At 40.8% G+C, this 14,636-nt stretch overlaps 1 protein-coding gene across 1 annotated transcript in view; it reads right to left on the reverse strand.

Moving 5' to 3' along the window:
- ap1b1 (adaptor related protein complex 1 subunit beta 1) overlaps window positions 1–11,201 on the reverse strand; it is a 37,331-nt gene extending 26,130 nt beyond the window's left edge. Inside the window, exons 1-11 of the mRNA XM_083644493.1 lie at window positions 11,115–11,201; window positions 9,465–9,525; window positions 6,460–6,565; window positions 6,211–6,346; window positions 5,302–5,547; window positions 4,467–4,657; window positions 4,103–4,324; window positions 3,823–3,943; window positions 3,603–3,698; window positions 3,241–3,356; window positions 553–718 (exon numbers count right to left, since the gene is read on the reverse strand). Coding sequence (XP_083500619.1) covers window positions 553–718; window positions 3,241–3,356; window positions 3,603–3,698; window positions 3,823–3,943; window positions 4,103–4,324; window positions 4,467–4,657; window positions 5,302–5,547; window positions 6,211–6,346; window positions 6,460–6,565; window positions 9,465–9,501 — 1,437 coding nt within the window. The 5' untranslated portion in view covers window positions 9,502–9,525; window positions 11,115–11,201. The remainder of the gene's footprint in view (window positions 1–552; window positions 719–3,240; window positions 3,357–3,602; window positions 3,699–3,822; window positions 3,944–4,102; window positions 4,325–4,466; window positions 4,658–5,301; window positions 5,548–6,210; window positions 6,347–6,459; window positions 6,566–9,464; window positions 9,526–11,114) is intronic.
- Between the last annotated feature and the right edge of the window lie 3,435 nt (window positions 11,202–14,636).

Below are 14,636 nucleotides of genomic sequence, written 5' to 3' on the forward strand. Positions count from 1 at the left end.
AAAAGGGGAAGTGTGCAGTGTAATGCATTTCTACCCATGAAAATCCCTTCATAGCAACACAATATCCTCCCCAAGGCATTAATATGGAAATGAATCTACCGTTTAGGGTGAGCCTAATCCCAGGACCGCAGGAAAACACTCTACAGAGACTTGCTTTTTCTACAAAATATGCCTCTCGGCCAGATATGGAAATGTAAGACACAATACAGACTTAAATTACGACTGAAAAGTTCACAAACAGGTGGGTGCTGTCTGTGTATTCCCATGAGCAGGCTTACTGTCAGAAAAACAAAACATTTCCTCGACCCTTCTTTCATTCCTCTCACAGCTACCACACGTTTTGGCAGTTAAATAAGAGCAGCTCTCTGTGGCCATTGTTGCACAGCAGCTTGGCAGCAGCTAAGCAAAGCCCCTTGTTGTCCCCCACTGAAGTAAACAGAATGTGACACACACACACACTGACTACAAATGTCTTCGCGCCACTACTAGCCATGTAGAGGCCATTTACCTCTTCAGAGGAACAACCAATCCCACTCCACCACCCAAACACACCTGAGTGCTTTCATCATGGAAACCTTCCAGGAAGCTCTCCAGGAGCTCGTCAGCGTTGTCGATGCGCTCGGCGTACTCGCCCACAATCCAGATCATGGCTGCCCGCGCCTCCGGCTCATCCAGGGAGTCCAGGTTCTCACAGAGAGTGGCGATCACACTCTCATACCTGGCAACAGTCACACAAAGTCACATTACATACCCTCAACAAACCTCATGAGGCAAGACACAAAGCAGAATAATCATGCATTGTCAATTCTTGTGAATTACTTAAGGTGATGTTTCTCTTTAGGAAACTGAAACAATCTTTGTCTTTTAGTACTTGGTTGGAACTCAACCTGATCAGTTCATCATGATGATCACATGACCACTGAATGATCAGGCATAGGGTAAGGCACCATAAAGTTGTAAACAACAAACTTGTTTGGCCAACAAAACAAAATGTATGGGCTAAACTGATTGACACTAATGCTACATGTTACTACATGCTTTTCCCATGCCGGTCTGTGATTATTACCATTTCAACTTGCAGGCCTCTCAACCTGGCTCAATCTCACTTAGGAAAACATTACTCAGCAACTCAAGGGCTCAGATCAGTACTGGATGTATAATTTTGGATTACTTTTAAAGCAACTTTGCTTGCTCACTCAAAAAATAGATCGCTGAACACACACACAAAATATATCATCATATATAGTTTATAAATGCATTATACAGCATACACTCCTTCCAAGATGAACACAAGTAGTGAATGGAGAGTCAGAAGAAAAACTGAACTGTAACTACAGATTCCCAGGGCAGTTCATGTTATTCGTTTATTTTTGTTTTGTATGGCTGAATATTTACTTAGCAGAACAATGAAGATGTTAGTCTTTTGTTTTGACAGCACTATTACCAGAGTTCACACACTCACTGATCCCAAGATTTTCTGCAGCAGCTGATGAATACCAAAAGCAGCCGTTTACTCTGCATACACAAGACTACGTTTACATGGACTGGAATAATCCCACTATTCACCTTAATTTAAATAAGACTATATTTCAAATCAGCTGTTTACATGAGCTGCTTTAGAATATTCTATTCATATTCCCCTTTACATGTTACAGAGCATAGTCCGATTAATGACTGAAAATGCACGCCTACATGACGTCCCTATGTCAGGTTTTCCCTACTGAATTTAACCTGGAGCCTTTTCTGTCATGCTGCTGCTTTCTACCATGTTAAGGCAAAATGTTGAGTCTTCTTTTTTTACCGCTGGCTGGAAGCTGTCTGCTCGAGGTCTTTGTTGAGACCATCAATGCATGCAGGTACTTTCCACCAGCCAGCTGCGCATTTACAATCTTTGCACGTGAGGTTTAAAACCCACTGCTCGTCTCGCAACAGCAGCTCCGACAGAAGTGAAGATGTGTTGTGTATATAAACAAAATGGAGCAAAACACACTGAGCTGGCTTGTTGGCATGTCAAAGCCAGCTGGAAAAGCATGCGTAGCGTCGTCCAACAGTTTGACTACCGTATGCGTCGCAAAATGCTGCGAAAACTCTGACAGTAAATCAATAAGGTGTTTACACACATGTCTATAACTCACTTCAATAATGTGACTCCAAATATCTTCATTCGACTATGACCTTACTCCGGTTGAGGTATTCAGAAAATGCTGTTTACATGGCAGTGTCTGAGTATTGCCTGAGTTGGGTTAATCAGTGTGCATGTAAACGGACTCAATGAGGCCTAAGCGTGGTCAAATAGCACAGTGGACAACAACCAATTCCATCTAAATAATGTATTTCCGCTCAAGCAGAAGTGTCTAATTAAAAGAGCAGACAGCTGTTTGACTGGGTAGTGACTCATAGCAGAGAGCTTCAGCCATGCCAAACTGGAAACTCCCTTGGAGATTGAGGTGGCACAACATGCCAGCTCTTCAGAGTGACCGTGTGCTGATGTGTGGGACAGTTTGTTCTGCCTGGCACATGGAGCCAAGCTGCTGGGCACCACAGCAGGAGCCAAGATCTGCCTGCCCTTTGACTAGGCATGGCAGGGGTGGTTGGTGGGTTCAGCACTGTGCACTAGGGCTGTCAAAGAACATTCTATATTCGAATATAAAAATTGAAATAATATTCGAATATGAAAACTAATATTCGAATTCATTATTATTAATAAATAAATATACATATATATATATATATACTTAAACATAAACGATATTCGAATATATTTGAACTACGGTAATAGGTTTTGTTTAGAGGGAATATTCAAATACGATTTTGGGGCAATTTTGACAGCCCTACTGTGCACTATGGACACTGTATATACAGTAGCTGTGTGTTTATCTAAGGACAATTTGCTTGCCCCATGCATTTAGTGATGAAAGCCAAGCAGAAAACACAAGCTTTTTCTCTGCTTATTTCAGGACAGAGAATATAAGGATGATCAGTGAAGTGGAAGAGTCAGGGTGCCTGCTTGGATATGTAAGTACTTCTGATTGATCAATAAACAGCAACCTCACAGAACAATCCTCCAATCCCCACTCTGATGCAAATATAATCAAACATTGGCTTTACACCCTATATTTTACTGCACTGAAAACTCGCTGCAAAACAGAATATAATTGATAGTTGATCAGAATTCTTCCTGTATATGAATTGTCAATCTCACAGTCAAATGACCACACTGACGCCAAACAGAGAACCTACTTGTTGGGGTACTTGCGGAAGATATCCTTGATGACCACAATGGCCTCCTGCACCACATAGTTGACCTTGGTCTGGATCAGGTCCAGCAGGGTGCTGACACAGCGCTCCGCTGATTGCTAACAGACGGAGATTAAAAATATAAATAAAAATCTGTCAGGATAACAGAGCCACCTACTGTTCATCATAGAAACACTACAGCTTGGCTTTATTATTGATGTCATTTTGTCACTTTCAATTACGTTATCTGGTCGAGTCCAAGAACGTCTCAACATGAATGTTATAAACTGACAGTTAATCCTTGCAACACGTAGCTAAAACTAGGATTTGATGACAGTATTACATCGTCTCCGTTCTTCACCTACCTCTACTTTGATGGCACAGCGGCCAATGGCTCGGACCGCTTTACGGACAAAGTCCACATCCACCTCAGTGGCATACTCCTTCAGCTCAGCCAGCACCTACAGCAGGGTAGGAGGGGCAGACAGGTAGCAGAGCATCAGTGACACTGAGAGAACTAGGACATTCAAACTTGTGATCGACTTCTATAGCTTCCTTGCTGTAGCATCTGTATGGGTGGGTTACCTGGGCGATGTTGGCTTGAGAAGCTAGACGAATCATGATGTCCAACTTCTCCAGTTTGACGTAGATTGGGTCATTGTACTTTACAAAGAAAACCTTCATCTCGTGTTTCAGGATCTCTGGGCTAAAAGGCAAATTGACATTTTTATTTATTATTGGTGGCAATTAGATTAAGTCTCATATACAAACGACAAATATGCAGAAGGCATCCTACTGATACACATATAAACAATTCAAAATGTATAAATAGTACAGAGGGGCGGGGCCCTCTGCCCAGGTTTACCGTTTTTGTACAATGAGGTTGATGTTTCTGAGAGCCACATATTGCAGCTCGGGCTCAGCAGACAGCAAGGTGACCAGTGGAGGGGCCAGCTTCTTCAGCAGGGTGCCATAGTAGTCCAGGTCTTTGGGCAGCATCTCCATGAACTTCATCAGCACTTTCACTGCTGACAACACTACTGCAGAGTTGGCGTGGGAGAGTCGAGGGGTCACTCGCTCACAGATGCTAGCAGATGTAGATGATATAGAAGAAAAAGAGAGAGAGTAAAGAGTAGCAAATTACATTGGGTTCACTGGGAACACCAATTGCTCATCATGGTACTTGGTGTAAAAGAAATGTAGTTTGTGAGGGAAGAGCCCTGTCTAACCTTTGGGACTCGCGATCATCGCGGGGTGTGTAATTGGCCAGGCAGTCTAGAATGAAGATCTGGCCCCACTCTGTGCACTCGTTTAGAGCTGTCAGCAGCTTGTTAATGGACTGAGGGTTCAGGTCCAGCAGGTTACTGTTGGGGTGAGACTCTGCTATCTCAGACAGGGCTGCCACTGCGTTCGCTACCACCTAAGGAAGAAGACGTGAAGGAATACAGATAAGTGCCGACAGAAAGAATAGTAGCCACCAGTTAGATTCAGACGTAAAAGAGACTAGGTCATGATCGTAAAACAATGTCGCCAGAATTTCCGTGTACATTTGTGCGCCGGCATAGGGCTTATCAGTGAGGTGCAGTGAACTAGAGACTATAGCCACGCCAGTATAGCCTATACAATGTAACCCTGGGTCAGAAAGCCTGGCTTGCAAAACTTATTCTATTTATGTGGAAGTCAGACCACGCTCCATCATGTGGGTAAGAGAGTTGATGACACTTAGAGAGGTTGAGGTTCTCTAATAAGAACAAGAGTCCAGTATTTGTCAGAATGTGGAGACCTGTACTACATTACCTCAAGGGTAATGGAAGAACAATGTAACTGTGTGCTCGCTATCGCTGTGTATGTACATTTTATTTTACAAGTAATGATGAAGTCCTGTGACCTGCCACCCCCCCCCACACACACACACTTTTTATATTTCTGAAGATAATCGTGCCGAGTTGCTCATGTGATGTACTGAGTGTTTATCTTGTCTTGTTTTGAAAACCCTAAAATAAAGGTGTAATAAAGAAAGAAAGTCTGGCTTGCTCTCTTGCTGCCTGCCTGAGAGAGTCATACCATGGGATTGGAGTCGGAGATAAGGTCCTTGAGGGTATCCAGGAAGCCCTGGTCCTCCACCAGCTGGGCGTTGATATCATGGAGCTTTGCTACACACACAGCCGCCGTCTTCCTCACATATGGGTCTTCGTCCTTCAGGCATTTCCTCAGTGGTTCACACAGGTACTCTGTGATCTTGTCCACACGGATACAGCCCATGGTACGCACAGCCAGGGCTCGAATAAGAGGGTTAGGGTCTTCGCAATCCTGGGTGGGTGGGTGGTTTGGAAGAGTTGGAAAATTAATGACGACGAGCAAACACTCAAATGAGATGATGTACCAATTTTCCTGAAGGGAAGATCTTTCATCTCAGAAAATGCTGTGATGGAGGAGTATGGAGTCTGTCTCTACTACCAGTAGGGTGGGCCAGAGATTAGCAGGGACATCACAAATGTAATCTATTTAATCTAATGGTTCACAATTGAAATTTCATCACAGATCTTGATTTATTTGGATTATGCATCTGAGAGACTAACATAATATCTGATATTTGTTTGCATTTGAATTATCTATGAACAAAATGATCACATCTTTGAGATGTTACTGCTATAGTTCAAGAATAAAAAGGAATGGAAATGAGTGGTAAAAAATAAATAATTCTAATGCTATAATGCCCAAGAATCCTCCTAAAATGTTAGTACATAGATGTATAGTATTTGACCAAACTAATACCTTGTGATCTGGTAATTATCTCAAAGTTTAATTTATTTGTTGTTTGTGATCGTCCTAAAGATCAGGGTAAGTTGAGACTAAAGAGGGAAATAGGGAAGAGTCACTATTAACCAGAATAGCATATATAATATAGATGATGATTAAGAGCAGATGCATAGACGCAGTTTTTTTACATGCTTATGAGAAACTGTGCCCTACCTTGACGAAGGTGTTAACAGCCATGATAGCCATGTCTGGCTGACTCTTGGCGTAGTTCATCAGGTAGAGGTAGACCAGCTTCTTCAGTTCCAGGTTGTCTGTCTGCATGCAGTTCACCACATCTGGGAACAGAGCGCTGGAAGGGGGAAAGGGTTATATACTGTATGTGACGAGTGTCTGAAAGATCAAAAGGTATTGCGTTACATTATTACAGTGTGGGACTTTCTGACATTATTTCTCCAGGCTCACCTGACATCCTTGCCAACCGTCATTGACGCAATGACTTTCTTCACAGCCTCCTTCTTCTTCTCTTTCTTATCACTGTTCAGCTCTGCCTTGAGCTCAAATATCTCCCCTGTACACAATGAGAATAATAATAATAATAATAATTAAAAAACAAAACAGATTGTCATGTGGGGAGAGCAGAGGAGTTGCCATCCAACTGTGCAGCAAACAAACTGGATGTTGGACTTGGACACATGGATGAAGAATGTACAATGGTACCAGAACCTCTTGTGAATAGAGAATAGCCACACAGACATAGTCAAATTCTGGTCCAAACATTTCTTCAAAGTATGATGAGCGGCCTGCACACACAATGATGTGTAGACTCTAGTTTGCTCTTCAAGCTGGGGTAGGCACGCTTTCTTTAGATCCTGACGGCTATCAATAATTCATATAATGCAAATATGGTCTCTGTGACTGTTCCAGGCCCTGCAATCAGCAACTCCAAAATTGCAGGTAGCCTGAGTCGAAACAACCAATCAGACGAGCTCGCTGCGAGGTGTCCATTCCTGCCAGTCAATGTGCATAGTTCAGTCTACTCCTGTCCTGACCTGACCACCCTGCAGACAAATATACCCACAGAAAGATGATGTGAAACAGAAAATAATCGAAACAGAATACCGAGACTGGAATCAACTTGTTGTGTAAGGAAGCCAATTATTTTCCCCACTGCACAAAACAAGAGGAAGTAACCTCATTCAGGTCAGTCAAGTCAACTTTGCTCTGGCAACTGTGACTAATTTACCACAGTTGCCTGTGAGTGTGAATATTTCAGTAACAACTAGACTTGAGTTAGCAGACCTGTGTTTTGCAGGAAAGGCTTGGAATGTATCGAGTTTGCCTGAGACGGCGCACTCTCTCCAGCGGAGGGAACCTTACTGCTTGACCAATTCCTATCACAATGTGCATTTGTAACACTGTGGAAGAGTAGCATGATTGTTAACCCTTTCACTCACAGTTCCTTTCATCTTCAGTGTCATCATTTCTTCACAAAGCTTTAGACTAGAGTAACATGTATAAGCAAACGTATAGATGACTTACATAAGCATTTAGACACCTGTTAGTAATGACTCACATACATGTCTTGTCTGCCTTGTTACTGTTAGCCTCTTACCCTATTTCTCATTAACTTGTTAGGACTGTCCAGGTGCCCCCAAGATCTCACGACTTGTTTGCACCTCATAATTTGTCTTTGTTCTAGTTTACTGTTCATTTCATTATACTACAAGTTATCTCCACTTCAATGCCAAGTAGCAGCTGCACCTCACCATCCTGTGTACAGCTGACTTTGTCAGACATGCTCTGACTCTGTTCGCTGACCCATACATCATCATGGATCCAATAAAGAAGCTATGCTCTTGGACATTCCCAGCCTGAACGGAGTTCTTCTTTTGTCAAAACTGCTGACAGAACGTATTTTTCTGGCAAATGTTTGAGTAACAACTAGATTGACTAGCAGAGCTGTGTTTTGTCTGAAAGATTTGGAATTTATTGAGGTTGCCCCTGCTCTCATGCATGCGAGAGGGGATTTGTGTTGTATACTTTGAAATTATTGGTCAACTCTTGCATGTGATACAATTTTAATAACTGTTTTTTCTCCAATTCAATAAGAATGAATCTGAATCTGGAGTCTGAGTTTTAGCTCAAGTACATCATATGTATCTCTGATAGTGGACCACAAACAGTTCCATTTGTGTGACAGTACAGTATGTACAAAAGTTAAACAGACACTAGACTGGACTTTAACTAGGTTACATTTCAGATGGGGCGTGTCATTGACAAGCCTGACTGGGTGACAAAGTGTGTAAACACACTCAAACAACTAGAAGTGAACTCAGAGCTCTGCCAAGGCCTATAGTCCAGTCTGCTATGATATGGCAATTTTGTGGGTCGGATCGGATCAGCTCCCAAATTTAATGGGTTTTTCCTTGGCCTGTGCTATACACCCTTCCACCAAGTTTCATGAAAATTGACCTAGTATTATTTTCCGTAATCCTGTTAAGAAGAGACAAACAGACGGACAAACTGACGGCACCGCAAACAGAACTTCCTTGGCGGAGGTATTAAACGGTCGATCACGGGCTTTCATTTGAGCACAACTATCCAATGTCTACAAGCGTTTGAAAGCCTGTAATCCCTCCAAATCTCAGTGAAGCTTTGAGCACTGGACTGTACACACACAAAAAGATGACCAGATGATTTGAGCACTGGACTGTACACACACAAAAAGATGACCAGATGATTTGAGCACTGGACTGTACACACACAAAAAGATGAGCAGATACTCAGAAAAAGCTCTATGGTAATGATGACGCAGCCTGTTCAGATGTCTTATGCAATCCCAAACAAACATGAGTAGCCTGGATATTATCCCTCATAAGCATGAATGCAGGCATTTGCATTTAGCAAGAATCTATGTGGGAACACACCTTTTGTGTGTGTGTGTGTGTGTGTGTGTGTGTGTGTGTGTGGGGGGGGGGGGGGGGGGGAACTCAAATAAAAGTCAAATGTTTCCCTTTGAGCCTATTGTTTGTTTGTTATATTCTAAATGGCATTTAAAACAAATACACAGAATGTATGAGAATCTGCATTCATTTCTTTGGCATATTTATTATTATATTTAACAGGTAATAAGACAGGCCTTTGTGAAGACTCTTGGGCTTCAAAGTCTGAATAATTCCAATATACCATATCATGTTGCTGTTAGTTCTTCAATTTCATTTCTGATATTACCTAACAGCGCTAAACTAATTGGACCAATACAACAGCCTAATGAGTTGGGTATCTCTCCATGCAGAGATTATAATTAAGCACCGCCCAGTGGTGTGACTGTGCCACCCAATCCTATTAATGTTAGTAATAATGGAGGTACCCAATTAGGAAAACATAATGTGTTACTAAGGTGGTTAGCCTCTTATAGACATTAGTAATTGATCTAATAAATGAACAAATCACATAAGCAATCAGACCTTTCTTGGTAGTGGTGAAGTACTTGGAGTCCGTCATCTTGGATCCAAATTGTCCTTTCTCCTGCAAATGTGAGAGGAATGAGAAAGAGGAATAACAGCTTGTTTTATCTCTTTTCCTGAGTGGAAATTCGAGGATTCACAAGGGCAACAGGAAATTCTAGAATTGCAAGCAAAGGAAAAAAAGAAGGAATTCCTGTAGTCTCTGAGACACTTGGCAGTGATTTATCTAATAAGGAAACTGCACTTTTTGGTAAGAAAACATACACGTCTCCTAAAAACATAAAACCTCTTGGTCAGCATGTAGGTAATCTCTTTAATGGAGTCAACTGCAAATCGTATTCTGCAGCACACATCACCATACATTTCCTGTTGTTGAATTCCATTTTTGATCCACCCCCTTTGTAAGATCCAATTTTTGTCTCTTTTGTCTTGTGCACTGTAGTAGTGTACCTTGTACTTTTAGAGCACAATTATACTTAGCCTAACTCTAAAGCATGTTGCCAAGTATGTGAATGCACACAATCATTCTCCATAGAAAATCAAGACATTATTGAGGATTGTGACTGTGAGCAGTCGCTCTCCTACTAGCGGTTATCATATAGGGTAGGCTTTTTGGTCGTGGACTATATTATCCTAATTACACATAGGCTGACATAGCCTACTACAGTGAAATGTCTGGCACTAACCGAACACAGGCTCAAATGTATCTCATTGTAGTCAAAGTAAATTCGCTGCATGAAACTAGGCTAACACCTAGTCGTAAATAAAAAACTGTTGTGACTAAAAAATGTTAGCCTTTCATTAGGTGTGAATGAATGAATGATCTTGTATGTTAGATCGGTTATCTTCTCCTTGATAGCCAAACCTACCCAGACTGTACCGTTATCTTGTCCTGTATCTAATGATCTTATGGTAGACTAGCGCGACTATCAATCAACAAACCAGAGGACTGCCACTGACTGCTAACGCCATCACCTGGTTCATTAGTTATTCGTTGTTGAGCTTTAGGCAGCTGTCAACATCAGATAGGCTGGTGGGGCCAAAGTCAAGCAAACATGATGCTGTTATAGCATAACGGTCGATAACGCAGCAAAACACCTTAATGCTTTCACATCATATGTCCATTTCCATAACAACAATACACACTGCTATCGTGTCAATACCATGGTCAATACTGGTACTGAACTAATGAGCTAACTACCGTTAGCAAGCTAGCTAAGCTCGCTAAAAAGCCTAACGCTAGTTCGGGCTCGATAGCTGCTAGCATCCGGCTAACGATAACGATAGCATAGCAGGCTCGAATTTAGCTGGAAGCAAGCACCAAGTAAAGCTAGAAATATATCCAGATAGTTCTGGTTAACGTTACGAATCGATCAATTACTCACGCATAACTGATTTGCCCATTCCTGCATGTTTGCAATGGCGTTAAGGTTAGATGAATGAAAGTGCTGCTAACTATCTGTGATGCGGTGTGCCTGTCAGTGTCAGCTAGCGCCTGGCCACTTCTCTAGCTAGCACAGCTGAGACATGACCTTCTAAGTAGAGGCTTAAGGAAGCCTTTGCCGGGATAGTTAAGCTCTTAATCTATCGACCTATTTTAAACCGTACCAGGAGAATTAGCGTACCTACCGAAGTTAAAATTAGACTCACCACACAATGAAACTGGGGAGAAATCGCTACAAACAGCTTATCGTGACAGGCTTACGAAGTGTGATGGCCTTCGTCCCCTCCCACTTGATTTACTTCCGTCTTGCCACTGAATCATAAATAAATAACGAACACTCATGACACACTCGTGTTTCATTCAGAACAAAATGTTGTAATGTAACTATTTTAGGCTATAGAATGACATTTGCGTCGTGAAATGGGCAAGTGGTTCAACTTTTGCGGGCTTCCATCGAAAATGCCCCCCCCCCTTCTTCTTCTGCTCTTCTGCCCCCCCCCGGCTGTACTTTCCAGAAATTATATCTACACTATTTTCCAAATGTTTCTGATAGAGGTCTCAGAGGGTTAGCCATACAGTAATCAGATTACCACACACACACACACACACACACACACACACACACACACACACCTAATTCAAATGTAACTACAAACTATCAGATTGCATTGATGAGATGAATAATCAAGTGAATTTGTTGTTGTGAGATGAATGTAAAACTTTAACAGAGTAATAATTAACCTGTAACAATTACATTTTGAAAGAAATCTTCAGAAGATACAAAAAAAAGATTAGATCATTGGGGTTTTGGGCTATAGCCTACCAGATTGGAGGAGGGGGTATAGGGAGAACTTGGTATTGATTTATCTGACATTATATGGAAAAGGTGTGGATTACACAGAGAGGGGTGATTGAATTATTAAAAGTTACAGGGTTGTTTAATAGAATTTAGTTTTTTTCCTTTCCTTTTCTTTCTTTTATTTAATTTCTTTCATAGACTGATGTAAGACAAATTTGATCCTGTATTGCATACTCCGGTACAGTAGGTGGCGGTATGCTCCTTAATCCCTAGAGGGTCAACTTCCTGTTAGATACTTGCCCCGTCCACCTATGTGATGTCACACAAATGAGGGCATAATTTATATATATATATATATATATATTTTATTTTCATTTTCTTAGAACAATATGAACAAAACAAACAGCGCTCAGACACAGGGGGGAAAAACGTACATAAGATAGCGAAAAAACAAAAACATACATCATGAACATTTAACATTACAACATGGCGGTACCAGACATACAAAGTGTTTATGTGCTTGCAGGAGATAATGGACAAGGGATCCCACGAAAGGGGTCCATTATAAGACACCAGCCGGGCGAGCCATCCGTCACCCCCAACCTCAGTCACTGGTCCTTCTTAACCTCGTCAAAGTAGGCCAAAAACGGGTCCGAGACAGTTGAGAACCTTCCAAGTGAGCTGGTTCTCAGGGACCTGAGCCTCTCCATCTGTATAACAGAGATCATGTCCATCAGCCACACCTGAGAAGAAGGTGATGAGGAAGACTTCCATTCCTTCAGAATGAGTCTTTTGGCGAAAGTTGTCCCCAGTGTCAGAGATTGTTGCACAGGTGTAGGGAAGATCAGAGAGGACTGGTCCGGCTGTAGGGTTATTTTGTAGGCCTTAGAGTACCAGTCAAAAGAGGGCACGCAATTTTGATTGTGATTTATTGTCTTAGGATATTTCTTTTAAGAAAGAAAAAAGAAATAACACAAAAAATAAATTTTAACAAGTTTAAATACGTGTCAGAATTCCATAACTCCTATTATAGAATGAAAAAATAAAAAAAATACAAGATAAAATAGGCCTAGAACCCTGGGAAATTCTGTGTGGTAAAAATGGCCGCTAATGCGTGTAAAAATATGTACTGTATGTTTTGTTTTGTTTTTTCTTTTCCTGTGTCTGAACGTGTTCGTTTGTCTTATCTGTGCATTGTTCTGAAAAGTTGAAAGAATAGACTCATACTTCAGAGGAAAATATTTATTACAACTTGACAGCATTTCATCTTCAAAAAATTGTGAAGTATTGCAGTATTGCTATTTAATGCATACAAATTCCACAAGCATTACTTTAACTGAAGTGTTAGAGAAGATAATATTAGCAAAAAAATAAAAAATAAATCTGATGAACATTCAAATTCTGCTGACTGGGGAAGAGAGAAAGAGAGAGAAAGTGAGGTTCATGGAATTTACAAAGCTGTGCAGGACAAATACATTTAGAGAGGATAGTCACTCTCTAAGTGATTGATTGCCTGGTGTGATGGCATGATTATATGAAGTCACAGTTCAGATAACTGGTAGACTTGTTTTTTCAGACACCAGCTGATCATCATGCATACAGTTAATTATTAAAATAAGCCATCGTGGAGACTAATAATAATTCAAACTTTAGACAGCTAGAAAACATGTTTGTGAAATTGATAATCAGCTGATTATTGGGTCAGTGTAGCCATGACAGTAATGATGCTAACATCAGAAATTATTCATGGCTCTGAAGAGGAGTCAGCATTACATCAAATTACTTTCTCTTTGAGTGTGGCAAGACAGTACTTGTGGCGGTTGTTGTATCTAGAATAAATCAAATCTTTGTTAAAAACCTGTGACTTTCAAGTTAATTCTGCAACATTTCGAACTGACGTCTTCAAAAACGTAAGAACATATGAAAAAATGGCATTTGTACATATTGGACCCCGTCTCGATTGGATTTTCCATAAACACTTACAGTTCACTTACAGTACTTGGGACACAGCTGTCACTTCCGATGAAACTTCATTTCATAAATTAAATAAATAAGACCAACATCATCACTCCCTTCTACCCTGTACATATTCTTACATAGTATGTACATTGAAAGATATGCACACTATTTATTTCTACTGCATTCACTGCAAACTCTCTTTTATAGTGTCAGTGCCCTGCAGGCAAAATGCTTTTATTTCTTTCTTTTTTTGTTTTGTTTTTTAACTCTGATGTCCCCACCACAACATCTGTGGAAAATATTCCTGACCATCGGATCAAGCCAAGAATGCATTGTCCAATGTAAACCAAAATCATTGTAAAAATCTGAAATCCAACAAAAAAGTATTTTTTATAGAGGTATGAGGCTTCAGCAGGACACTGACAATATAGTTCCCACATTTACACCTTCAAAGATATTTTACAAAGTCCAAACCTGTTACAAGCCAAAAACAGAAGTGGATGGACTCTTGCTCTTAAATTGTGCAAGAGTTTAACAAGAGAACCTTAATATCCTTTACATTATATGTGCTATTCCACATGCAGTCACTCAAGTCAAAGCAACTCTCTCTCCATCAGTTAACCTTACAATACCATCGTTATCGGCTCTACATCAATCAGCACAGGAAGATGCCAATCCAAGAATATGGAAGAAAGTAATTGCATTGTGCATCCAACCTAGGTGTGCCAAGAAAACAAGCTTAATTTGTACTTTGTGCCAAACATTTTTTTCTTTAGCCACTAGATGTCACCATAGATTATATCATGACAGATTAATTGAAATCCATTTGTTCAGTAGACTACATGGATTCCCTCGGTTCAAAAGAAGTGAATAATATGTTTGCTCCAGATCTGACAGCCTAATAGGATTCAGAGGCAATACATTATATGTGTGTATCATATGTACATATTTGTCATATTCAAAATTGGCA

The sequence above is a fragment of the Poromitra crassiceps genome (genome assembly GCF_964638095.1).
Source record: "Poromitra crassiceps genome assembly, chromosome: 10".
Classification (NCBI taxonomy): domain Eukaryota; kingdom Metazoa; phylum Chordata; class Actinopteri; order Beryciformes; family Melamphaidae; genus Poromitra; species Poromitra crassiceps.